At 48.6% G+C, this 25,943-nt stretch overlaps 2 protein-coding genes across 5 annotated transcripts in view; one reads left to right on the top strand and one right to left on the bottom strand.

Annotated features, from left to right (window-relative positions):
* Positions 1-21,918, top strand: part of LOC146893271 (uncharacterized) — a 34,015-nt gene extending 12,097 nt beyond the window's left edge. For 2 of the 3 annotated variants that reach the window (XM_085695710.2, XM_085695711.2), the window contains exon 4: positions 21,647-21,918. In XM_085695710.2, the coding sequence (XP_085551836.2) occupies positions 21,647-21,853 (207 nt within the window). In that variant the 3' untranslated portion in view covers positions 21,854-21,918. Of the gene's footprint in view, positions 1-6,852; positions 6,987-21,646 lie in introns of all 3 variants that reach the window. The other variant, XR_015003800.2, reaches the window with a different exon arrangement.
* Sp2 (Sp2 transcription factor) lies at positions 570-25,249 on the bottom strand. Of its 2 annotated transcripts, none has more exons than XM_048450897.3 (7): positions 25,159-25,249; positions 9,801-9,877; positions 7,029-8,003; positions 4,612-4,924; positions 3,536-3,710; positions 3,149-3,342; positions 570-1,807 (listed from the first exon to the last, which is right to left on the bottom strand). In XM_048450897.3, exons 1-7 carry the CDS (start codon positions 25,163-25,165, stop codon positions 1,707-1,709), a joined length of 1,842 nt encoding a protein of 613 aa, XP_048306854.1. In that variant the 5' UTR covers positions 25,166-25,249; the 3' UTR covers positions 570-1,706. The 2 variants fall into 2 exon arrangements, with proteins under 2 accessions (XP_048306854.1, XP_085551835.1); XM_085695709.2 differs by lacking the exon at positions 25,159-25,249 and adding an exon at positions 14,916-15,084.
* Positions 25,250-25,943: the final 694 nt, after the last annotated feature.

The following is a 25,943-nucleotide window of genomic DNA, read 5'->3' as shown; positions in this document are numbered from 1 at the left end:
GAACTGTGTTTGGTGTAAACCCAACCTTGTAAGCCAAGGTTTTTTGTTTTTTTCCAAAGATTTATTATATATACAGTGTTCTGCCTGCAGGCCAGAAGAGGCCACCAGATCTCATTACAGATGGTTGTGAGCCACTATATGGTTGCTGGGAATTGAACTCAGGACCTTTGGAAAACCAGGTAGTGCTCTTAACCTCTGAGCCATCTCTCCAGCCCCAAGCCAAGGTTCTTAACTCCTCTGCTAGCTTTTTATGGACTAGGAGGCAACGGCCTTCCTCCAGGGCTGGAGCAGGATAGAGGAGTTAGTCCACCAGCTCAGGAAGTCCCTTCTAGGATTTGTCTCTGTGGCTGATGCAACACTGGTTAGTGGAGAAGAAAAACAGAGACATCTGCAATCATCTCTGCGCTCCAGAAGTCCCCAGAGGGGCTCCAAGCACTCCTCTCCTTTGGGGCCATGGTTTGGACTTGCTAGGGCTAGGAGGGTAAGTTGAGAGTGCGGGGCTCCCTCCTCAGGAGTCCCCTCTGTGGGACCTCTGAAGGAACAGACAAAGACAGCCCAACTGCCAAGAGCAGACTTTGCCTCGGGCAACTAAATTTATTAGCGAGAAAAATTTTTGTCAGCCCAGCACTGACCAACAAAATACATCGTTAATAAAGGATAACAAATCTGTCACTTAATTAATAAAACATCCTCAAGCAGTTACAACAAAAAATAAAGTTGGATTTTTGTTTAATTTAAAAGCCTCAAAAATAACAAGCAATATGTTTTTTTTAAAACATGTTGTAGACACAATCGTCTATTATACAATATACACTGTACACAATAGAGCTCAGGCAGGTAGGGTGACGAGATGAAAGGGTGTGGAGGGAGTCAGAATGGAAGGTGTTTCCATGTGTGAGTCCAGATCTGAATTGAAATGTGTCATTTAGAAAAGAATTGTTAGTGAGAAAAAAAAAACTCCTATGCTCAGTATTGCCCCCGAAACCCTAAACTGAACGCAGGTGAGGGGAGGCGGCTAGTAAAGAAAGGAAGAAGGGAGCAATTAAATAAAATGTCTTTAAAGCACACACATACACAGTGTTCATCATCTGAAGTCCGAGAATAAGGCAACGTTCTCCATAGAAAAAGGAGTGGGAGGAGTCCGCCGGCATCTGACCTTTCAAATAGGAAGTTGGAATGTCTGGAGGAGAGCCATGGCAGGGGCTGGGCAGTGGAGTGGAGGCAGCCTCCCAGCCCTCCGCAGAGGTGGGAGCCAGTGGGAGGCTGGGTACAGGGCCCCGGGGTGTCCCTAGCGGCCAGGGGAGGTAATTGAGGGGGACAAGAAGGCAGGGGATTGCGGGGCATGGCACAATGGGACTCCGGCAGTGTTGGGGCAGGGCATGGGTTAGGATAGGGGGCTCACTTTGCTCCTCGACGGAGTGAAATGCATGTTTTTCCTTTGGAAATAAGGGTCCCCACACGTCCTGGTTTAGAACGTCTCATTGGGCATGGCCAGTGTGCGCAGCCTGGGCAGGCCAGGAGCTTATGGTGAGAAGGGAAGGGCCTTTGGAAGGAGGAGAGCACAGGAGAGCCCCTCCCCGTGGGGACACAGCCACAGACAGGAGTGGGATGAGGGCCGCCCAGGGCAGTTGTGGGCACCTGTCCACCACAGACCCAGGCCAATTAGACAGGGATTCCATCTTCAGGGCCTCCTGCTTCAGCTGGCCTTACAAGTTCTTCGTGACTAGGTGGGTCTTGTAATGTTTGGTGAGGTGGTCACTCCTCATGAAGCGCTTCTGACACTGGGCGCACTCGAAACGCTTGTCCCCTGGAAGAGGAAATAACTGTTACCAAAGAGCCCATGTACAGACACTGCCACAGCCCCAGAAAGGAGAAGCACGTGTGAGAGCCCCTGGAAAAGCCGACCTGGCCTCATCGCCATACGCACGCCACTAACAGGGTCCTTCCTGTCATCTACTGATCTCATCTCTCTGCCCCAGCTGTCTCTTCTAATCCACCTCATTCCAATGAGTTCCTTGTTCCCTGCCCAGACTGTTCCTTTGAGCCTCCGTATACCTGCTTTATTCCGGACTGTGTGCCCTGGAGTTTAAACTTTGATCAACATAACATCCTCCTTGCAGGAAGACATGCTCACCCACCACGTCTGGACCACACTGTCAGGGTATTTATACTTCTGCCTCTGAGGGGGTCTGATCCAGCTAGAAGCTGTAACTTTGGGTCACATGTCCCCTGACTCCAGTCTCTGTCCAGCAAGGCATCATTCACTACAGCAGTATCTGCCGGTGTATCTTGTGGACCACTGGGCACGCCCAGGACAAGCCTAGGGCACCCTTCTATAGTGTGGTCTGTATTTGTTAGTACATTAAAGCACAGGACTGTGATAGCAACCTTGACACCAACCCTAGCTGCTATCAAGGCAGGCCTGCAGTAAGCCAGGCGTGTTGGAGCAGGCCTGTAATACCAGCATTCAGGAGACAGGAGAACTGCCATGAGTTTAAGGTAGACCTAGGATACACAACAAAATCTTGTCTCAAAAAAAAAAAAAAAAACAAAAACCTGGGTATGTTGATTTACACTGTAATCCCATTGCTTGGAAAGCTGAGGCAAGACAAGAGAGAGCACTGGCTTAGTTCACGAAGATTCAGGCCTGCCTGTCCCAAGTGCAGAGGGCTGAGTCAAAAGGAGTCAAGTCCTAAGACAAACTGGTACATAATAAGAAAGGGGGGGGGGCCTTGAACTGGAGCCCGCCTGCCCACCACAAGCGTCTCCACGGCCTTCCTGGGACTAACTGAAGTTAGCTGAAAACGCAAACCACAGGGCCTGGCAAACCTCTTCAGCGCTTGGTGGGATTTTCTGATTTATTTTACTTGTGACAGTCTCTCATGTTACCCAGGCTGGCTGTGAATTCCTGATCCTCCTGCCTCAGTCTCTCTACTGACAGGACGATAGAGCTGCCCAGCTCAGAGCTTGTTAAGCAGCTCTGCAGAAATGACAAAAGGTGATCAGGCTGTGGAGTGCAGCCACCCGACTCTGGGCGACAGCTCAGTGACTCGGAAGAGCTCCATGGCGGCCATGCAGGCCGGGGAAGCTCCTGAGCAGCCAGGGTGGTGGTGCACAAAGGGTAGCTGAAGGGCATGGGGAGACTGACCTGTGTGGGTTCGAGCATGTCGCTGGAGCTCGTCGCTCCGTGTGAACCTCTTCCCACAAAAGAACCAGTTGCAGACAAAGGGTCGCTCGCCAGTGTGCAGGCGGACATGGGCCCGAAGCAAGGATGTCTTCCGGAAAGTCTTTCCGCAGTCTGGGATGTGGCATACGTGCTTCTTCTTGCCCTGCTCCCCAGACCTGAGGGGGTTGGGTTGACAGTGGGGAGGAAATGGGAATAGGGAGGGGAGAGAACAAAGAGAAGCATAGGAGGAGTCAGGTCAGAGAGCTCAGCAGAGCTGGGAGGCAAGAGTTGGGAGCTGCCACCTATCCAGAGAGCAGCTGTGGATAGGGCGTATGTCAGGCTGTGGGTTTGGCCCCAGGTGTGGATTACCTCTTCTCCCCATCCTTGCAGTTGGGACACGTGCAGGCCATACGCCGCCTCTTCTCCCCAGGCTGGGCCTCTCCAGCGAGGGCCTGTTCCATCTGCAGCTGGATCTGGGTGGGGCTCAGCCCACTGATGGTCAAGTTGTTTCCAGAAACATTCTGCACTGTCAGCTGCTGCTGCCCTATGGAAGAGAGAAGGATGCGGTTCAGGAAAGGAAGCCCAGGCCAAACCTTCTTCCTCTGTCTCCTGCACAGGTTAAGGATGAGTCATGGTAGCTTATATTCTGGAGAGCAGTGAGAGCCAGGTCCTCTCCGAGATTCTAATGCTTCTGGCAGGAAACTCTCCCAAGAACTTTTTATTAATGAGCTTTGGGAAAATCACTCTAGGCTACCTTGTCCTCCCTTAGTGTCCCCTAAAACTGGACAAACCAAATGCATAAAATGCAAGATAGAAATTCAGTAGGGAGGAAGAAAGTCGTGACCTCAACCTGGACAGCTGCCCTACTCCCAGTGCAGAATAAAGACCGCCTCTGCTAGGCAGCTCAGCTCTCCCTCTTCCCTAAGTTTCTTCAAGACCTACTTACGTATTTTATACATATGGGTGTTTTGTATGCATGTTTATCTATATACCAGAAAAAGGCATCAGATGCTATGGGACTAGTTACAGACTGTGGGTGCTGGGATTTAAACCCAGGCTCTGGAAGAGCAGCCAGTGCTCTTAACCACAGAGCCATCTGTCCCCGTCCCTCCTATTTTCAAGACTGCATTCACAGCATTTGTCCTCATTGAGCTTGTGTGTGGCACAAGCTGGTCCTACTGTCCAGGACACCCTTCTCTGCCACTAAACCTCAGCACCAGCCTTTCTCTGTAAGAAGCCTTCCTTAGCAGGGAAATGGTGGCACACAACTTTGAGCTCAACACTTGGGAGCAAAGACATGAGTTCAAGTTCAGCCTGGTCTACAGTGTGAGTTTCATGACAGCCAGAGCTACACAGAGAAACCCTGTCTCGAAATGGCTCAGGATTCCCATATGCTGAATACAAAGCCCTGCTGCCAACACCCTGGCTGCAGGACTTTCCCTCACCGCCAGTGTTGGTGATGGTGACAGGCACACCCTGCACTTGGACTCCATTGATGTTGATGGTCTGCATGGCCTGAGCAGCTGCCGCCAACTGAGCAGCATTCAGGCTGATGATGCTCCCAGCAGGCGCAATCTTTGGCAGGGGTCGCTCTTTTCGGAGAATTGCAGCTGAATGCTTTTTACTGGCGCCACTCAGTTGGGGAGCCCGGGGTGCAGGGCTGTTACAAGTGGTGGTTGAGGTGCTTGCAGCTGTTGTTGGGGGGCTGTCCTGGACGAGGACTGTCTGTACCTCACCAGAAGGTGTACGAATATAAACCTGAGGGACCAGAGAGAGGAGAGTCCTGAGAGACATGGCACCAGCACCTCACACAGCCTTCCTTGTCCAAGAGAAAACTGGACACCTCCGTCATCCCATCCTTCAACCAGCCCAAACATGTACTCAGACAATACTGATGTTTAACAGGACACTAAACTGGCATAAACTGGTTACTGACCTGCAACCAAACGTTTAATTTGCTTGGTATGGAAAAATGTAACTACTGAATCTCAAAATTGGAAAACTTTAAAAAAGCACAACACCAGCATGGGCTACAAAGTGACCCCAGGCCAGCCTAACCTACATAGCAAAAATACACTGGGGGGGGGGGCCCTCAGTGTTTAGGAGCATCGGCTGCTCTTCCAGAGGACCCAGATTTCTCTTATCCACACGGCAGCTCACAATCATCCGTAACTCCAGTTCCAGAGGATCTGATGGCCTCTTCTGACCTGGGGCACCAGACACGCACAGAGTACACATACATACACACTGGCAAAACACTCACACACAGAAAAATAATACATCTAAAAACTTTCAGAGAGAAACAGGATATTTATCTTATCTGAAAATGTTATCACTCTTCAAAATACTAATAAAATACAAAGAGGAAGAAAATAATTTTTATCTCGTGTGTGTGGTATATGTGTGTGTATGTGTACACATGTGCTAAAGCACACTTGTGGAAGTCACAGGACAACCTTGGGTGTGAATCCTTGCCTTCCACCTGTGTGAGGTAGGGTCTCGTTCACGCCCAGATGCCCGGCTCACAGAGCTTCTGGGAGTTGTGTCTCCTCCCATGTGTGAGCACTGCAAGGGCAGCTACAAGCTACAGTGTCTGCTTTATGTGGCTTCTGGGGATACACACTCTGGTCCCCACACTTGCATAGCATGCATTTGAGCCTCTGAGTGGTGGGAGATGTCTCCAGACACACAGAAAAGTCATTATTAAATTCCATAGGTCTGTTAGGCATCGACACTGTAACCACCCCAGCAATGGGACAGCAGAATCCGGCACACATGCACTCTGTGACACTTCAGTGAAAGCTTGCATAGCCTGCACCCGCTCATGCGGGAAACATCACACGAACACAGAGTAACCAGCCTGTGGCCTTCGAGGCAGCAAGGCCATGACAGTAAAGTTAAAAAGGAAGTGGGGCTAGGGATATAGCTCTGGAGCAGAGCACTTAGGTCTAAGATCCACAAAGTCCTGAGTTTAATTCCCAGCCCCATGGAGGTGGGGGTGTGAGGAAGTGTCTCAGATAAGTGATGTGACAACCACGTTTAAGGTGGTGGGTCAAGTCCTTAAGAATTATTAACTGGAACACGCAGTGAAGCCTAAATAGAGCCTCCCAATTATACCAGCATTTCACTACTGATTTCACGAGTTTTGTTTTTTTTTAACCTTTATTTATATATTATGTATATTGTGCCTGCATGTACACCTGCAGGCCAGAAGAGGGCACCGTATCTCTTTACAGATGGTTGTGAGCCACCACGTGGTTGCTGGGAACTGAACTCAGGACCTCTGGAAGAGCAGCCAGTGCTCTTACTTGCTGAGTCATCTCTCCAGCTGCTTGGCATCTAAAGAAAAGACAGAGTTGAACAGCTGGCACAACTGCCAGCTGACTTAACAGCTGCAAAAGAGGGGAAGTAGAAGACGACAGCAGCAGATGCATAAAAGGAGCCTAACTGCTCCCACCTGTTACCTTTCTTGTTCTCAACAGTAGGCAACAGTCTGTCCTCGTGAACCTTCCTACTTTACTGTGGTTCTGACCTGAATTCTCATTCTTGCTGCTGTTGTATATAATTTTATGATAAAATATTTTATTACAAAAGTATTCATATCTACCCCATAGTCATGCCCAGAGCGACCCCATAATGAAAGAATACAACAGACAAGATATCCCTATTCCATCTGATTTCTACAGATCAGGACTACTTGACCTAAGACCCGAAGAGACCCCAGGGCAGAAGTCATTTCCTGCCCACCCAAATGATGGTGACTCCAACTTCCCAACAGATCTGGCGATGATCTGCCTCAGTTTCAAAAGCAAGCAGAAGGGTAAGCAGAGGAGAGGGAGGTGGGGCAGAGGGACTGTGGTACCTGGGTTGGCGCTGACTCCGTTGTCTGGATCTGAAAGTTCTGAGAGGGCTTCTGGGGAACGGTGGGGAGGGTTGCAGAGGCAGCCTGCACCACCCGCAGTGCCTGCTGGGGGATCTGCACCACCTGCTGTTGCTCAGCCTTGGGGGGCACCACTTGGACTTGCTGGACCACAGCTGGCTGGCCCCCACCAGGGCTTTGGACAATCAGCAGGTTATTTCCTGCCTGGATGATGTTGTCTGCTGTGGTCTCAATCAGCACCGTCTCCACCTGCTCAGCCACAGCCACTGATGGCTGCGAGACAGGAAGGCTCTTCTTCCTGACTTTTTTGGTAGTCTTAGACAGTGGGGTGGGGGGGCTCTCAGTGAGGAGCTGAGTGGGGGCCCCAGCATCACTGGTGTTCACCAGGTTGTTGACGGGCAGGGTAAGTGTTACGTTGCCGCCCCCACCTGTCAGCTTCACCACGTTGGCCCCACTCTGCACAGGGCTGGTAGTTGTATTTGACTTCTGGACAGGAGCTGGCTTGATGGGAACAGGCTTGTGGCTGGATGATGAGGGGGTGATGATGGCTTGGTTGGTGCCTGGGATGATCTGGATCTGGTTGGTGAGATTGGGCTGCATCTGGATGGTCTGGGAACTGTTCCCTTGAATCTGCGGCACTGCTTGGTACTGTATACTTGCATTTGATCGGCTCCCTTTGTTGATCACAGTGGGGTTCTGAATGGCAAACACCAACTGCCCTCCAGGATAGGAGGCACTCAGCTGAGAGCCCTGAATCTGAAGTATATTTCCTTTAGATGACAAGATGCCAAAGCTATTCTTGCTGGGACTGAGCGGAAGAGGGGCTGGTTTGATAGGGACCAGTTTCCGTGGGGCGGGCTGTGGGGGAGCAGGAGGTGTCACTGCAGCTTCAACAGCTGGTGGGCCAATTTTGCTACATGTCGCAGCAAGCAGGGCCAAGGGAGATGGCTGGGCGTCCTGCAAGAATCAGCAGAGGACAGGAGTGAGATGGGAAGACTGGCTAGACACCCTTCTGCCACAGTGATCCCACAGCTCCGAGAGCTCCTCCCCACCCCATTCCAGGCCATCACCATACCCCCTCCCCACCAGAAGTAGCTCTGGCCATGGCAGACCAACAGCATGAGATGTTTTCCTACTGGTCTTGTTGGCCTAGTGTTAGAGACAATCACACATCCCTGATCTCAGATGGGGTTTTATTTTTGGTCTTTTGAGACAAGGTTTCTCTGTAGCTTTGGAGCCTGTCCTGGAACTAGCTCTCGTAGACCACGCTTGCCTCTCTCTTCCGAGTGCTGGGATTAAAGGTGTGCCCGGCTCTCAGATGGTATTCTATGAACTAGCACAAAGCAGGCAAAGGAGAGGCAACGGGGAGGGAAGATGACACTGGGTAGGTGCTTCCTGGAGGTTGCTTCCTGACTAGAGAGGGGTAGATAACAGGGCCTGTTCTCTCAAGGGTGATAGGCTCAGACGGAATCCTGAGTTTCTGGTTTTGTTCTGGTGTGTGTGTTCTATACATGTATGTGTGTTTATGTGAAGGGGTGTGTAGCTATATTTGAGTCTGTACATGTGGAGACCAGAGGTTAATGTTAAATTCTTTTTTATTTTCTTTCTTTTTTTTGGGGGGGGGGGGTGTTTCGAGACAAGGTTTACTCTGCAGCTTTGGAGCCGGTCCTGGAAACTAGCTCTTGTAGACCAAGCTGGCCTCAAAATCACTGAGATCCACCTGCCTCTGCCTCCCTCTGGGATTAAAGGCATGTGCCACCACCACCCAGCTTTTCCCCCCTTTTTTTCTTTAAATATTTATTTATTTATTATGTATACAGTGTTCTATCTGCAAGCCAGAAGAGGGCATAGATGGTTGTGATTGCTGGGAAGTGAACCCAGGTCCTCTGGAAGAGCAGTCAGTGCTCTGACCCATCTCTCCAGCCCCCTAATGTTAAATTCTTACTCCGCTACTCTCAGCCTTGTCTTTATTATTTACTTTATGTATTTAAATGTTTTGCCTACATGTATGTTTGTGTATCACTCAAGTGCCGGATGGTCTCAGAGGCCAGAAAGGGTATCAGATCCCCTTTGACTGGAACATGGAGAGTTGTGAGCTGCCATATGAGTTCAAAAAGGAAATCAAACCTGAGTCCTCTGGAAGAGCAGCCAGTGCTCTTAACCACTGAGTATCTCTCCAGTTCTTTCACCTTATTCATTTTTTAAATTCTAAATGATTTATTTATTTTTATTTTACATACATTGGTGTTTTGTCTGCATATATGTCTGTGTGAGGATGTTGGATCCCCTGAACTGGAGTTGCTAACAGTTGAGTCGTGAGCTGTGGGTGCTGGGAACTGAACCCAGGTCCTCTGAAAAAAGAGTGCTCTTAATCGCTGAGCCATCTCTCTACCTCGCTGTATTTTTTGAGACAAGGTCTCCCACTGAATCTGAAACTCACTGAGCAAGACTAGGTGGCTGGTGGACTATAGGCATGAACTACCATGCCCAGCTTTTTACAGGGAACCTGGAACTGAGCTCAGGTACTCACACATGTGCAGCAGGGACTTACTAACAGCCTAGCCTCAAGAATGCCAAGTTTAATACTGCTCTCTCTGCACAGCTTTGACACCTCAGCCAAGTGGTTATGTCTCAGTTCAGAGAATGAGGATAAGTAGATCTTCCTGGGTGTTTGCAGGCAGAGTAAGGTGGACAATCCACCTCACTGCTCCGCCAGCCTCTGGCCCCTGCCCTCAGAGCCCACTGTGCACTTGCCTGGGTAGCAGCGGCAGCAGGCTGCAGGTAGTCACTAGGACTGACAGCAGCGGTGGCGGCCATGCTCATCTGTGGATCTGCAGGGAGAAAGATGGAGCAATAGGTAAGACACCTGAAGAGAACCCAAGGCTCCTTGCCTCAGCTTTTCATTTTGCCTCTCTTGCTGCTTCTCTGAGAAGTTAACAGCTTTTCCTACATGGGCCTAGTTCAAGCATCACAGCCTATGCTTGTCAGGGGTGACCATCTCTTTTGCTCACACTCATCTATCTGGGCCAGGCCTGCCTTCATCACATTGGGAGACTCCAGGACAGGACGGCTGTCTCCAGTCTGGCTACGGTGGGTCTGGAGCACCCCCTGCTGGACACTGGTGACTCTAAAGCTCTCCATTAGGGGTAAAGTCTTGTACTAACTGAAGCTACCAGCTCAATCCAGCTGAAGCTAGATGCAAACCAGTCTGGTAGTGAAGAAAGGCTAGACCAGCACTCCTGAGTAGGACACCCCTGTCCTTTTCTAAAAGCTGTATGCTCAGCCTTCACACAAAGACACAAGGGCCCCACGAATCAGTAGATGGCAGCTGGGTAATTCCTTTAAGTGAATTTATACCTTCACATTGGACAATTGCTATAACACCATAGGGAAGAATGAATACTGAGTAAATTCTATTGTGTATAGATAACTATACATATATATATATATGTATATATAGTATAACTATATATTATAGATATATAATATATATTCTATTGTATATATATATAGTTATATCTCTGACAGATTTTTTTCTCAATTTACTATATTTTCTCATTTTCCCACAATAATTAGAGTTGGCCTCCATAGCCACAGGTTCTATATTCACATATTCAACCAACATGCACCAAAAAATGCTGACTCTAATCTGCAGATGATTTAAAGTATATAGGTGTGTAGCTTATATGTAAATTCTATAAAAAAACTCTTAAACATTTATGAATTCTGGTATCTCCAGGGCTTCTGGAACCAATCCCCTGTATCTGGGGGACCACTGTATTCTCTTGTAATTTTTAAATTTTATTTTTACTTTACTTGAGACAGGGATCTTATACCACACCCCAGGTTGACCTGGAACTCATACCACAGCCTCTCACGGGCTGGGATTGCAGGTTTGTGCCACCAGGCCCAGCCACTTATTTTCAATAAGGGAGGAACTAATAAATGAAGTATCTACCTTGCACTTAAGTTTTATTTAAAAGGTAAACAAGCCAGGGGAGGTTGCACATGCCTTTAATCTGGGAGGTAGACAGGCAAGGCCAGCCCAGCTTCCAGGACAGGCTTCAAAGCTATAGAGAAACTCTATCTGGGGGTGGGGGCGGGAGGAAGGTAAACAAAACTGGAGGCTGGAGAGATGGCTCAGTGGTTAAGAGCACGGGCTGTTCTTCCAGAAGACCCAGGGTTGCCAGAAACCATGTGGTGGCTCATAATCCTCTGTAACTCCAGTTCTAAGAGATATGATGACATCTTCTTGCCTCCAGCGCATATTGTACACACTCATGTTGTGTAAAACATATGTGCAGGAAAAATAGATAGATAAAATTTTAAGTAAACAAAAGGTAAAACAAGAGGCTAGGTGTGGTGGCACACACCTTTAATCTTGGCACATGGGAGGTAGAGGCCAGCCTGGTCTACACAGTGAGTCCCAGGCCAGCGAAGGCTGCACACTAAGACCTTCTCCAAGAGCATGTGGTAAAGGACTGCCATCCCACAGGCAAAGCACTGGGGCAGAGTCAGCGGATCCCAGACATTTGGAAAGTAAATTCCAGGAAATAGAGAGACGGGGGAGATTGCTTAGAAGACTCAAGGGACAAAGGCTCAGTAACTGAGCCCAGGTTGGGAATCTAGTGAGGACAGAGGTCAGGGAGAAAACACAACCATTCATGTTTCTTCAGGCATCTAAGGGAACATGGTTCTCAGAGAAAGACTGGCTGGTCAGAAGGCAGCACAGTGCTATCAGTGGTCACATCCGTGAGAATGCTGCAGATGCTGCCAACTGTGAAGAGCCAGAGTACAGCTCTGGGCAGAGGACGTGTAGATCCTAGGACAGTACAGACACAGGTGACTGCAAAACCCTTGCACAGATAAAAGACAGATAAAAGCGTGCAGTTGCAAAGAGCAGCCCTGTGAGCCCGGCCCAGTTGCTCTTAAAGGTTCTGGGTGGAGACATGAATACAGAGCAGACACCCGACACGGAGATGAGCAGGATGGGGACACAGCTTTGGGTGGGTGTGAGCCTAGGGATCTCCAACCCAGACCGGGGCATCTCCGGCCTTCTCACTGTCCTGTGTTCCTCATGGTAACTGTCCTCTTCTCTTAGTTATGCATTTACTTACAGTCTTACACTAGTCTAGTCTTTGCCTCCTAAGTGCTAAGATTTAAGACATAGGTCACCATACCCAGATAACAAGAACTTTTTTCTTTTGGCTTTTTGAGACGTTTCTACATGTAGCCCTGGCTGTCCTGGAACTCCCTCTGTAGACCAGTTTGGCCTCAAACTCAAAGATCTTCCTGCTTCTGCTTCCCTAGTGCTGGGATTAAAGGTGTGTGCCACCACTGCCCAGCACAAAAACTATTATTTTTTTTCTGTTTTTGGTTTTTCAAGACAAAAGCTTTTATTTTAAAAAAAATCTAAAAAACTCAATCGTAGGACAAGAAAAATAGTATTTTCCATGTGTTATTCTACATGCTGGGTTCTATCTGGAGCACTGGCCCCATTCTAAGGGGCATTCCAACGAGGTTCTGACCAGGATACTTACTCTGTATATAAGTTTAAACCAAGCCACTTATGTGACTGTTCAAAAAGCCAGATTTCCGTTTAATTCAATGAAACCTTTAAAAGACAGAACCAAGGGCTGGAGAGATAGCTCAGAGGTTAAGAGCACTGACTGCTCTTCCAGAGGTCCTGAGTTCAATTCCCAGCAACCACATCACAACCATCTGTAATGAGATCTGGTGCCCTCTTCTGGCCTGCAGCATACATGCAGACAGAATACTGTATACATAATTAATAAATAAATCTTAACTAATAAATAAATCTTAGCAACAAAAAGACAGAAACAATTGCCTCTGAGGGTGAAGTCCCCTTTCTTTGAAATTGTTTAACCAGAGGCAAGATGTATATTCTGTTGAAGATGGGATGAAAAGTTGTGCTAAATTTCCAGTGTTTATCCTTTTGAGGTACAAGGGTGTGATCAGTGGAAGACTCTGCCTAGCATGTACAAGGCCCTTGGTTAATACCCAAAAAACAGTTAAAACAACGTTTTTCAGACCATGTTGTGTTGGTAAAAACACAAGTTGAAGCTGGGCGATGGTGACGCATGCCTTTAATCCCAGCACTTGGGAGGCAGAGGCAGGTGGAGCTCTGTGAATTCGAGTCCATCCTGGTCTACAGAGTGAGTTTCAGGACAGCCAGAGATAAACAGAGAAACACTGTCTTTGGGGGAAAAAAACACACGAGATGAGTCAGTTACTGGCAGGGCTGGGAAAGCAGGCAGTGGGTCTCCTAGGAGGCTCTCAAGGGCTCGTGTTCTTATCTTAACCCCTGGTGAATGACAGCCTTCCTGTTAGAAAACGCAGGGACACTGAAGCAGGGCAGAGTGCAAAGGAAGTGAAATGCAGATGGCCCAGCATGTCCTAGCCACTTCTCTCTCCCTCTGTAGTCACTGACCCTGGACTCAAACTGATTGGGCTCCCAGTGCTTATTCAGTTAAAACAATGGTTCTCAACTTAGGGGTCAAATGACCCTTTCACAGGGGCTGCATATCAGATAGCCTGCAAATCAAATATTTACATTATTATTAATTACAATAGCAAAATTAGTTATGAAGTAGCAATGAAAATAATGTTGTCGTTGAGGCTACCACAATAAGAGGAACTGTATTAAAGGGTCATAACGTTAAGAAGTGGAGACCCACGGAGTAAGAGGTTAAAGCAGAGCCTACGACATAGCTGCAGGCTGCTGGTGCTCCTGGTCGCACCATCTCAGTTTGGTTTCATCCCCCCCCCCCCCAGTTGGCACTTGAAATACTTCTTTGGTCTAAAACCACCACAAGTGTGTCTCTTATTATCACTGAGAGCTTTATGTAGCTCCTGGGCGGCAGACCTGGGCGATCAAAACAGAGAGCCATTTCTCTGCCACTCCAGAACTGGAAAGAGAGAGCTACAGAAAAGAGAAGCGCTTCCAGTTGGTGTGTGGGAAGGAAAGCGGTTAGGAGAAGAGCACACAAACATAACCATAGCTCTCTGAGCAGGCTCATTTAATTTGGAACTGTGTGTTTAAAATGTGTAATGTGGATGTAAGTCATGCTTAACTTCCCTCCATCCTATTCAAAGCACCCCTAAGTGGGGTGTGAAGCCGCAGAGGGACTCTTAGAATTCTGTAACTGATTCACACCATTTCCACCATGCTACACGTTTTGTTTTTGTGCTAGGGGTTGGACCAGGGCCTCACACGTGATGGGCAAATGCTCTGCCCCTGAGTCCTCCCCAGTATATCCAGCACTGTAACAGCAGTTTATAGTTGGTCACTGAAACCTACATTTACTTAGCAATACGGGCAACAGGGATTACTGCATATTCCTTTTTTATATTTATTTTGTATGTGTTTGTTCACATGCAGGCATGCACAGTGACATGTGAAAGTTAGAGAACAATGTGGGAGTCAGTTCTTTCCACCACGTAGATTCTGGGGACTGAACCTTGGTCATCAGGCATCGCAGCAACCACCTTATCCACATATCACACACCCTTACCAAATATTCTTGAAAGAAAAAAGTGCACAACTCTCAATGACATCATTTGATCTCATCATTAATTCATTTCAGCTAGAACTTCCCAAGTCTCTAGGTTGCCGTCTGACATGATCAATGATGCAAGCAGTGACCATACGCCTCAGTCCTAAGGAAAAGCCCTGAGGGTTGAACAAGGCAGCAAGGAAGAAGGAGTAGAGGGTGCAGAGGGACCATAACAGAACCCCAAGACTGACAGAAAACCACCGAGCTTCTAGACTTTCACCAACGGTCACCACCCTCCTTGGCCAAACTTGGTCCCCTCCAGGCCACCATCCACACCCAGGTCACCACAGACCTCTTTGCGCAGACCTCTCTTGTTGGTCGCCTCCCCCTGCAAATTCCCGCAGGCTCCTCTTCCTTGCCACCACTCAAATACTGGCATTCTTCAACAAGTGTCCCTTCTCACCCAAGACCCCTTCAGTGCGGGGCTGTGTCAATTCACAGTGCTTCAGACACCTTCGCAGAGGCTGACACTCCCAGGTCTGGGCCGGCCCCGCCCTCTTTGGGCCTTCACAGGGCCAGCCAGACACTCCCAACCTGAGCATTCCCTCGGGGCTTTCTCCTCCCCAGTTTCCACAGGCCTGCTTTTCCCTGCTTATCTTCACTGTCCTTCCCTTACTGAGGGCTTTTCTGTGTTTCAAACAAATGCTTGCACCTTTAACCAGCTTTCATTTTCCTCCCTAGCAAAATTTATGGCCAGCCATTTTGTAACAGGTATATCATGTCCTTGGAGTCCTCTTTGGACTGCGATGAAGTCCTCTGCTAGCATTCGACACCCACGGCTGTGATCGTGGGTCTAAGGTATGGGATGCGTGCAAGGACTGGCTCTGCAGTAAGCTGTGTCTGCACTGAATTGCTGATCTCAGATCTGCTTCCCAGCACAGGGACAGCTGTGGTCCCTGGGTGAGCATACAGGAATCTTTGGAATGTAGCTTCTTTCTGGCCGTCCTAATTCTAACCTCGGCAGCACCCTCCTGACAGATAACTAGCTCCTCACGATTCCCCCCTCTGTAGAAATGTCCTTCCTACTCACTGGTCCCATGGCCCTGGTCCTTGCTTAAAGCACCCTCACTCAGCCTGAACTCCCACCCACAGCCTCCAGAGCAGCTTCCAGCCTCCAGCTCCCTTTATCCAGCTGGTACACTCCTGGAAGACTACCTTTGTAAACCTAGAATCCTATCCAGCCACTCCCCGGGCTACACCCTTCCATAGTTTCCAAAAGCTCTTTTGATAAGTTTAGAGAAACCAAGCACTGAGCCTCCTCCCTGCCCCTCCCTCCTCTCTCATCTTTCTCTTCCTGGGAGCCTGAAGTCTGAGCTCTCCCTTTGGCCATTTATAATCTCTAGTGGTCTCTCACTTACTCTCTAGAAGCAGATGACCTTGCTGGGTGCCAGTGAACACTCCCTGGAGCACCCTTGGCAACGCTGGCCTCACCACAGGGTAGGGAGCGGAGCTCTGCCCTGGGGGCGGGGGTGTCTTTCTCTGGCAGACTGGCTTGGGACTGTTGGACTGCATGATCTAACAGGAAGGACCCTAGAGCCTGGTTATCAAGCTGTCCTAGGCTAGAAGGGCTCAAAGTCCACAACCAGACCCTAGGCTATAGGGTTTTTTTTTTTTTTTTTTTTTTAAACTTTGCAGCTATGGCTTCCTTGGCCCTCCACTATGGCATTTCCCCAGCAGGAATTTCACTCTGTGCAAACAGCCCTTCTGGTGGCTATTTTGGTCAGTATGACTGGGCCAGAAGCCAGTAAAGCAGTTTCTAAGGCCAGGCTTTCCCAGTTGCCTAGCCTGAAAGAATTCAGAGCTGGTGAGGGAAAAGCAAACCATGGCTGATTTTAAAGAACAAAACTGGCCCTCCAGGGAAACTGGTGAATCAGCATGGATGAAGAAGGGTGGAGTGAGCAAGCTGGGCTGTGACAGACTCCAAACTGCCTGGACAACTGAACACCCAGCAACCACAATACAGAAAGATGACTCCGTTCTTTGCAGAACAACTCTGGGAAGAGTTGCTAAGGCCACAGGCCAATGGAGAGAACAGAGATCTTCTCCACCCTCAGCTATGACCCCAAGCAAGCCATGACCCTGAGACTTACAAACGACTTTATCAAGAAAGTTACAGTTCCTTAATGAGCTGGGATTCTTAACCTCTCCTCAGTCACCCGTTCAGACAGTTCCTTCTATGGTTCAACCTCATTTTTTTTTTTTTTTTTGGAGACAGGGTTTCTCTGTAGCTTTGGAGCCTGTTCTGGAACTAACTCTTGTAGACCAGGCTGGTCTTGAACTCACAGAGATCCGCCTGCCTCTGTCTCCCAAGTGCTGGGATTAAAGGCGTGCACCACCACCACCCAGCCAACTTCATTTTTTTCACATTTCAATCATATTTTATTTGTATAAGCATGTGTACTTATTTGTGCATAGCTACATACATGCCATGACTAACATGTGGAGGTTCTCTCTTCCATCATGGGAGTCCTGGGGATTAAACTCGGGTTGTCAGACTAATCCTGACATAACAGGCACTGGGCAAACACCTCCAAGCACTGAGCTAACCTGCAGGCCTCCAACTTAACTTTTCAGTGCTACATAGTGTATGAAAGAATACTCATAGTTACGTTTTCTACTATACTACTTAGTATATGAAGGAATACTCATAGTTACGTTTTCTACTTTTAGTACAGTATTTAGTAAGTTACATGATAGTAAGCATTTTATTAAAAAATACTTTTGTGAGCTGGGCAGTAGTGGTGCACGCCTTTAGTCCCAGCACTCAGGAGGCAGAGGCAGGTGGATCTCCATGTGTTTGAGGCCAGCCTGGTCTACATAGAGCACCCCAGGACAGGCTCCACAGACACAGAGAAACCGTCTCAAAAAACAAAAATAAATAAATAAATAAATAAAGCAAACCTTTGTGGTAAATGATTTTGTCCAACTCTCAGCAAACCTAAGAGGTCTCTGTTTTTGAGACAAGATGTATTCATGTAGTCCGTTGGCCTCACATTCACTACAGAACAAAGGATGACCTTGAATTCCTGAGTCTCCTGTCTCCACCTCTGGAATGCTATGAATACAGATATGTATCATTATGCCTAGTTTTCTTTTATTTCTTTCTGTTTGGGTGAAAAGCTTCACCTCAGTCCCGGGCACCCCTATATCTAAAGAGTCTGGAATGTTTGGGTGGAAAGTTCCATCCCAAGCCCCTCCTCTGGGAGTTGCCTCAGTCCAGACTCCACCTCCAAGAAAACCCACCAAACAGTGACCCCTCCCCAGAGAGGCTCAAGACTACTCCCATAGGGTATTTAAATTGTTTCCCAGAGAACAAACATGTGGTTTCCTAGTTTTCCTTCCCCCACCTCCTCTCTGAGGGCCTGGAAGCCAGGAGCGCTAGTATCCATTAAACCTGGGCTTTGTCTAATTTGGTTTGATTTATTCTGATCTGGATTATTGCATCAATGGAGAGGTTTATTGGGGCGCAAAAACTTTTCACTTTTTTGTTTGTTTGTTTGTTTGTTTTCAAGACAGGGTTTCTCTGTGTAGCCTTGGCTGTCCTGGAACTCGCAGTGAGAGATTGACCCCGCCTCTGCCTCCCAAATGCTGGGATTAAAGGTGTGCACCACCACTACCCAGCACGCCAGGATTTCAAACCCATTCATGCTAGACAAGCATTCTTTCCATTCATTCTAGAGCGCCCCCATCAGGCGGTAGCAGCACATGCCTTTAATCCCAGCACCTGAGAGGCAGAGGCAGGTGGATCTCTGTGAGTTAGAGGCCAGCCTGGTCTGCAAGAGCCAGTTCCAGGACAGACTCCAAAGCTACAGAGAAACCCTGTCTCAAAACGAAAGAAAGGAAGAAAGGAAGGAAGGAAGGAAGGAAGGGAAGGAGAGAGGGAGGGAAGGAGGGAGGAAGGAAGGAAGGAAGGAAGGAAGGAAAGAAAGAACACCCCGCACACACTATAACATTTAGAAGGTTGGGTATATTAAAATGCATGTTTGACTTCCAATCTTTTCAGTTCACTACAAATTTATCCAACAAATAGCCTAAGTCGAGGAGGGTCTGTTCTTGCTGATCCTAATTACTCCCAATAATCATTCTTGAACTTGGCTCCAACCACATTGTACCACCCTCATGCTACTCAAATTGCTAATGCTACCAGACCTCATGTTACTGAATCTAACTGCTAACTCCTGGACCTGAGTCCTCATCTTCTGGGATCTAACAACTAACTGTTCTTGCTCCTGGAAACACTCTTTGGTTGATTCCCAAGACAGCTATTTCTAAGTTTCTGATGGTCCTCCCCTTTCAAATTTTCAGCAGCTAGGCCATCCAGATTTCAGAACTTGTATTCTTTCTGTCTATACCTATTTTCTGAGCAATTTCATTTACTCTCATGGCTTTCAAAACCAATGCCACATAGATACTATATAATGATGGCGGCCTGAGTTTGTCTGCAGACTTTGCCCCCTCTGAGCTCCTGATACCTTCACTTGGACATATTAGAGGGTGTCTTGACTCTAGCCAGCACTATACTGTGTGTCTGAGAGCTTCCAATTCCATGCTTCCTGCAAACATTCCCCACCGCAGTGAATGCTAACTCCGTCCCTCCAGCTGCTCAGCCTTAAAGCCTTGAAATTATCCTTTTATTTTTCTCACATGTGAGAGTAAACGCTTCTAACTTCTGAACACATTCCAAATATCACTGCTCTGCCATCATCTTGACCCATGTGTGTACCTAGCCAACCCGGAAGGCCACTGAGCTGTCCTTTCAACCTTGACCCTGTCAGTCTGTTTTCAACGCAAGACATAAACATAACCACATCACTCTTCTATTCAGAGGCCCTCACCAGCATCCCATCAGAGTCAAAGTGCCAACCATCACACACAGGCGTGTGGCCTGACTGCCTACCCTTCCTCCCTCACTGCTTTCCTCATGCTGTCTTCCCCTAAGGTCCTGGGGCTCGCTCCCACATCCGCTTGAGTTTACCCTCCTCCCCTCACTCTAGACGGAACTGGTTCAACCCCTTCCACTCTTTTAGGGCTTCATGAAGTCACTTTCTCACCAAGACATCCCTGAACATCCTATGTAAACTGCCTCTCCCACACATTTTTCCTACCTCCCTCTCTTCTGTTTTTATCCTTGGACTTATCACTTTCCAACAAGTACTTATTAGTTACTTAATTACTATCTCATTAAGAATGCAAATTTGCCTGGTGGTGGTGGCGCACGCCTTTAATCTTAGCACTTCGGGGGCAGATCTCTCTGAGTTTGAGGTCAGCCTGGTCTACAGAGCTAGTTCCAGGACAGCTAGGGCTACACAGAGAAACCCTGTCTCAGAAAACAAACAAAACCAAAAAATAACCAAAGGGGGAGCCAGCAGTGGTGGCACACGCCTTTAATCCCAGCACTCTGGAGGCAGAGGCAGGCGGATCTTTGGGTTTGAGGCTAGCCTGGTATACAAAACAAGTTCCAGAACAGCCAAGGCTACACAGAAAAACCACATCTTGAAAGAAAAAAAAAAAAAAAAAAAAAAACAGAAGAAGAACCAGAGGGCTCTTGGTTCAGTTTCACCAAGACGTGGTTCAGTTTCACCAAGCTGGGGTTCCATCCCCAGTACCCAATAAAACAAATGTGGTGGTGCCTGTGTGAGCTGGAACTGGTCAAACACTTCAGTGCAAGCAACTCAACTGCACAGCCGGCACTACAGCTCCAGGCTACGCTTCAATACCTTTCCAGTTAGCACACACACGGGGGACATTAGCTAGGACTGTGAGAGCATCTGAATGTGAACACTCCAGGTTTGTCCTGTGCAGAATTCTTTTCCGCCACACCTGACTGCTGTCACTCCGAGTTAGCTTGCTGCCTGGGCATCAATGTGGGGGCAACAGGGAATGATGGGAACATTTCAGCATGGTGGAAGCGTCCCAGGAACCATGTAAAGCTTTTCTGCTTAAGAATACTGGGACTCTGCGTTGAAGAGATGACTCAGATGGTTAAGAGCACTGGCTGCTCTTCCAGAGGTCCTGAGTTCAAGTTCCAGTAACCACATGGTAGATCACAATCATCTACAATGAAATCTGGTTCCTTCTTATGGCAAGCAGGCATACATACAGGCAGAACACTGTATGATAATAAGTAAATCTTAAGAAAAAATACTGGGACTCAGAATTCTGTTGTACAAACAGGAGAAATAAAAGCAAGTGTTGCCCCCACACACCAGGAATCTCCTTATGCATGAACATGTTGCCCTCTCTGCATGTGAGTCACTCTCTGGAGCTCTCCCGGCTTCTGAAATGAGTAGTGACTTCATTTCCCTGGAGAAGGGAAGGAGGCTGTTTGCTGCTTGCTCTTCTGAAGCCTGGGAAATGTCTTCATCTGATTTTGGTTTTTCATTCTCTAATTTCCAAAATTAAATATAAACCAGAGGCAGAAATATTTCACTTCCAATCACATGATCCTGCTAACTGTCTCAGAAGCCACTAAGGGATTTTACAAACTCCCACGAGAGGTAACAACCCCAGTGAGGAAGTTTGGAGAGACATTTAGAAACGTGCAGTGCCTGCTGACTCTTCCTGAGCCACTGTCGCCCTGTGGCTGAGATGAATGACACCTCAAGGGTCTAAATCACCACACAGAGGCAAAGTGGCACCTCAGAGGACTTAGCCTTGGCCACCCAAGTTAAACCTCTGCACTACATGCAGCAGCTGACTCCAATGGCCGAGATTACAAGCATGCTTGTGTTGAAGGGACAGCCTTGATATATCAACACTACCTGGAGCTCTCTCCGGGCCACAGTGAGGAAAGGCGCAGTGACTGGTGACACTGACGCGCGCTCCCCATCATGTACTGAGAGGTCTGGCTGCCCCGAGACCCTGGGGCCAACTCGGAGCTTGCTCCGGTGCTGGTTTTGTGCTTTCCTTCAGGATCCCAGCAGAAACATTTCACCATTTGTCAACTGGAACAAATCCACCATGACCCCAATCCCATTCCTCTTTAGCCCGACATACTTTCACCCTCTTTTTCCTTCCCACCAGGCTCCAAAAGGTTTCCGATGGACTGTGAAACCCCTCTGCCCTGCGGCCCTCAGAACATCTGTTGGTTATGGAGCTCACAGCATAAGAGACAGACCTGCAACTACAGCTGAGAAACAAAGACCTGAGCACTGGCTGTGGAGGGAAAAGGAGAAGGAACTACAGGAGGTAGATGAGTCCCGCAGGAGTACTCATGGGAAAAGCCACTAACAGCCTGTGTGATACCACATTTCTCAACCTGGAAAAACACTTATTTGCCCACCCTCTGGGTAAAATTCCCTTGTTTTCATTTTTTATTTATTTTTTAATTAATTAATTAATTTATTTATTTATTATGTATACAATATTCTTTCTGCGTGTATGCCTGAAGGCCAGAAGAGGGCACTAGACCTCATTACAGATGGTTGTGAGCCACCATGTGGTTGCTGGGAATTGAACTCAGGACCTTTAGAAGAGCAGGCAATGCTCTTAACTGCTGAGCTATCTCTCCAGCCCTCATTTTTTATTTTTTTAAGACAAGGTCTTGCTTGCTATAAAGCCCAGGCTAGCCTGCAACTCACTAAGTAGCCTCAGGTGAACTCAAACTCTCAATCTTCCGGTCTCAGCCTGTGTGGTAGGATTAGGTGCATCACCACACCGAGCCTAGGTTCTGGGTTTAGAAAAGCTGGGAAGCAGCTCACAAATTCTTCAAGTCACCCAAAAAGACAGTTCAGACACGTCACCCAATAAATGTACAAGGAAGTAGATGACCTTCTCCAAACAGATGACTCCAAGTTCACAGCCCACAATACTGCAAATGAGGCAACGTAATCCCATCAACTCAGACGTGCTTACTTTTGAATACTCCAAACAACCTTTACAACGACCTCTCTGCCTCTCTCACTCTGGTCATTATCTACTTGACCCAAAATAATCACTACTATTTTCAGTGTCTGGAAGCAGAGTTTCCAGGTGTAGATGAAACAGAGATAGAATAAAGGTAACTTATTTTAAAATGGCCCATTTCTAGCACGGAAACGGGGGAGTCAGGGTCTAGAAAACTGCTGAGCCCACATCAATGCCAGCAGAGTCTACTGGTTGGCTGCAAGAAGCTTTAAAAGTCATTAGAAGGGCCAGAGTTGGGCAATACTTGCTTAAAGTAAGCTTGCCACATACCCATGGTCAAGGACTCGTCACTGCTTAGCACAAGAGACTATAACTTCTCCAAAACACTGAACTACCACAATAACTAAGATGTTCAAGACCCAAATACTAACTTCCCTACCTGCTGGAAAGGCTTGGGCTTTTTCACCCAAACATCTGCCATAATCTTTTTACTGCTTATCTCCTCTTTGACAGGCTTCCGCAGGCCCAAACTTTTTAATATTTATTTGGTTGGCTCGCTCGTGCTCTCTCTCTCTCTCCCTCTCTCCCTCTGAGGGTGAAGACAGACAAGGCAGTGTGGAAGTTGTTTCTCTCCTTCCTCTAGGTGGGACCCAAGGATTGAACTCAGATAGCCAGACTTGGCAGCAAGTGTCTTTACCCACTGAACCATCTCTGACCCAGGCCCAAACTTTAAATCAAATCTAGGGAGAGCCAGCCTATGTGATGCTCAGGGATGCCAAACTCTTCCTCTCAGAACCAGCTGGGTGCCCAGGGAAAGATACGGTTATGAGTAAACCCTAGATAGTTGTCTTTGGCAACAATCTTTGTCTTTAGCATCTAGCTCAGGGCTCATAATGGTGTCAGAGCAGCTTATGTTCCCTGTTGCTGTTGCTGTTAACCAAAGAGGGAAGTCTCTGTAGAATCAAGTAGAAGAACTAGAATTAGAAAACCCAGCAACTACCTCAGCCAAAGATAATTCATACTAACAGGGCCTGATGTTTGTTTGGTCACTGGCCTATAATTCCAGAACTTGGGAGGCTGAGGCGTGAGGATCTCAAATTCAAGGCCTACACAGATTAAAATACGAATACAAGCCAGCCAGGGTTTCAGAGTGAGGTCATGTTTCAACACCCCACCCCCCCAAAAAGAAGCCACTGGAACACTGACATCAGCCCCACTGACTGGTTTCGACTGCTCCTTTCACTATCATCAAGAATTTAAATGAAAAAAAGACACTGATGACCCCATCACTCCAGACAATGGATTCCTTTTGGATGGTAATGGGAATTGCTACTATGGTCTGGGCTCCATCGTTCCCTCTGCTAACTCACTGTGTGCTGGCTAACACCCTAACCGTTCTAGCCTTAAAAATCCTATCCAAGGCAGCTCTGGGCTCAGTGGGAGGAGGAAGGAGGTGCTTGTCTAGCGTTTGTGAGGATCTAGATTCAGTCTCCAGCATAACAGGGGGTAGAGTCAACTCAGGGCTTTGCCATCCTCTGTAATGCCCAGTGCCTGGCAGGGCACAGCATAACAGCTGTAGACAGCGCATACCAGTCCACACTGCAACATCAATCGCCTTTCTACAATGAAATCTGTGTAAGGGGGACCTGGGGCCAATTCCTGGCTCACGGATCACTGGCCTTTCTCCACGAAGCAACAAATAAATGATCCAGTAACCTCCTAAAAAAGGAAGAGTTCAGGAGAAAAGCCAAACGGCGTCAAGTTAATTATGAAACAATTAAACATGACAGACTATTGGAATCAAAACCAAGGAATGTAGTGAGGACAGGTTTCTCAATTGCCCAAGGCAGAAGAAACACTTCCTTTTGTACTAAAATTAGAAAGGCACTGGGAAAGAAACCTAAGAAGGACGGGAGGAAGCTGAGGACCATTAAGTCAACAACGAGGATGAACGAAGAAAGCGAGTATCTATTTTATTTCTTAGGTCATCTCTTAAGAACGATTGCGCCTACGCTTTTCCTTGGCATTTCAGTGCATTTTTGCCCCCGCGCGGGGCATCGGGCAATAATCTGGGAGCTCGGTCAACAAGTTCTCAAACTTCTCAGAATTCCAAGTTTGCAGCTACCCAGCCGCAGGCTCAAGGGCAAGGTACAAACAGTAAGATTCGGTTTTCACTCGGCAGTCATCTGCCTAGGGAGTGTGTGGCACCGTCTGGGACTGCGGGGCAGCAGACTGCAGCCTAGGTCAGTCTGATGGGCACCACCTGGCTCTCAAGCGTTGCCTGCCCGCAGAAAGAGCCCGAGCGGGTATCGGCCGCCTGCGTGGAGCAGACTCGGACACACTCTGACGGCCCCGCGCCACCTAGCTAAGGGGGCGAAGGGGGGGGGGGTTCCAAAATCGCCTAGCTGCCCGCGCCGCCAGCCAGGCCCGGAAGCGCCTCTCGCCCGCCCGGGGCTCCGAGGGGCGGGGAGTCTAACGCCCCCTTCCGGGTGCCTCCGCCCGGCCGGCCAGCCGCGCTCCTCCTCCGGGCGGGAATCCTTCCTCCCCCGCCCCTCCCGTAGCCGGGCCCCGGCGCCAGGCCCAGTCCCAGGGGGGCACCCCCGATTCCGGCTCCCCCTCCCCGAGGCCTCTGCCCGTCTTCCCAACCCTTGAGGGCCGGGAAGACCCCACCGGCAAAGGCCAGGACCCACCGCTCATTACGACATCTTCCTCCCTGGCCTCCGCCGTCTCCGCCGCCACCGAGAGCCTGACACCGCCCGCCTAGCACCCGCCAATCCCGGAGCCCGCCACCGCCCGAGCGACGGCAGCGCTCACCAATAAGCGCTCGGTACATTGGGGACCGACAGCATTTTCAACCAATCATTGGGAAGCACCTAGAGTGACGTTGATTTGGCCAATAGAGCTGCGAAACGACACTGATAGACGGCGGTAGTCACCAACCGGAAGTCAACTGATAAATGAATGACGTGTCCATTAGCCAACTGGCAGGAGGCAAAGTCCCGCCTGCTAGGAGGTTGATGGACAGCAACAGGAAGCGGGATGGGGCGGGGCTTAGATGAGAAGTGCTTCTGTATTGGTCGTGGTTGACCTTCCACCCACTTCTAACCCAGAAGATGAGTGATAGATCTGCCCTGAAGCCAATCAGAAGTGTTTAGTGTGAGGCCGAGAAATGCCCCATAAAGAGCTTATACATCATTGTAGGTACAGTCTGGCATGGAGAGGGCTAGGGTAACTGTCGGTGCTCGGCCCCATATGAGCGCATAGCCTTCCCCTCAGCCCTCGGCCCCTCGCCCGCTGTCGCCCTGGCGAGGGTTGGTTAACTGATCATGAGATTATCATTTCAAGACCCTGTTCATCTTCACCAGTGTATCGCAGAGCCGCCCTGATCCTCGCGGCTCCAGACGGGCGCATCGGAATTGACTAAGCCATTTCCAAAAGCAGAATCCCAGGGTCGTCCCTAGTCACATTTGCTCCT

Source organism: Myodes glareolus, chromosome 9 (genome assembly GCF_982192425.1).
Source record: "Myodes glareolus chromosome 9, mMyoGla1.1, whole genome shotgun sequence".
NCBI classification, from domain to species: Eukaryota; Metazoa; Chordata; class Mammalia; order Rodentia; family Cricetidae; genus Myodes; species Myodes glareolus.
The sequence above is the reverse complement of the archived record's forward strand: the minus strand, read 5'-3'. Positions and strand labels throughout refer to the sequence as shown.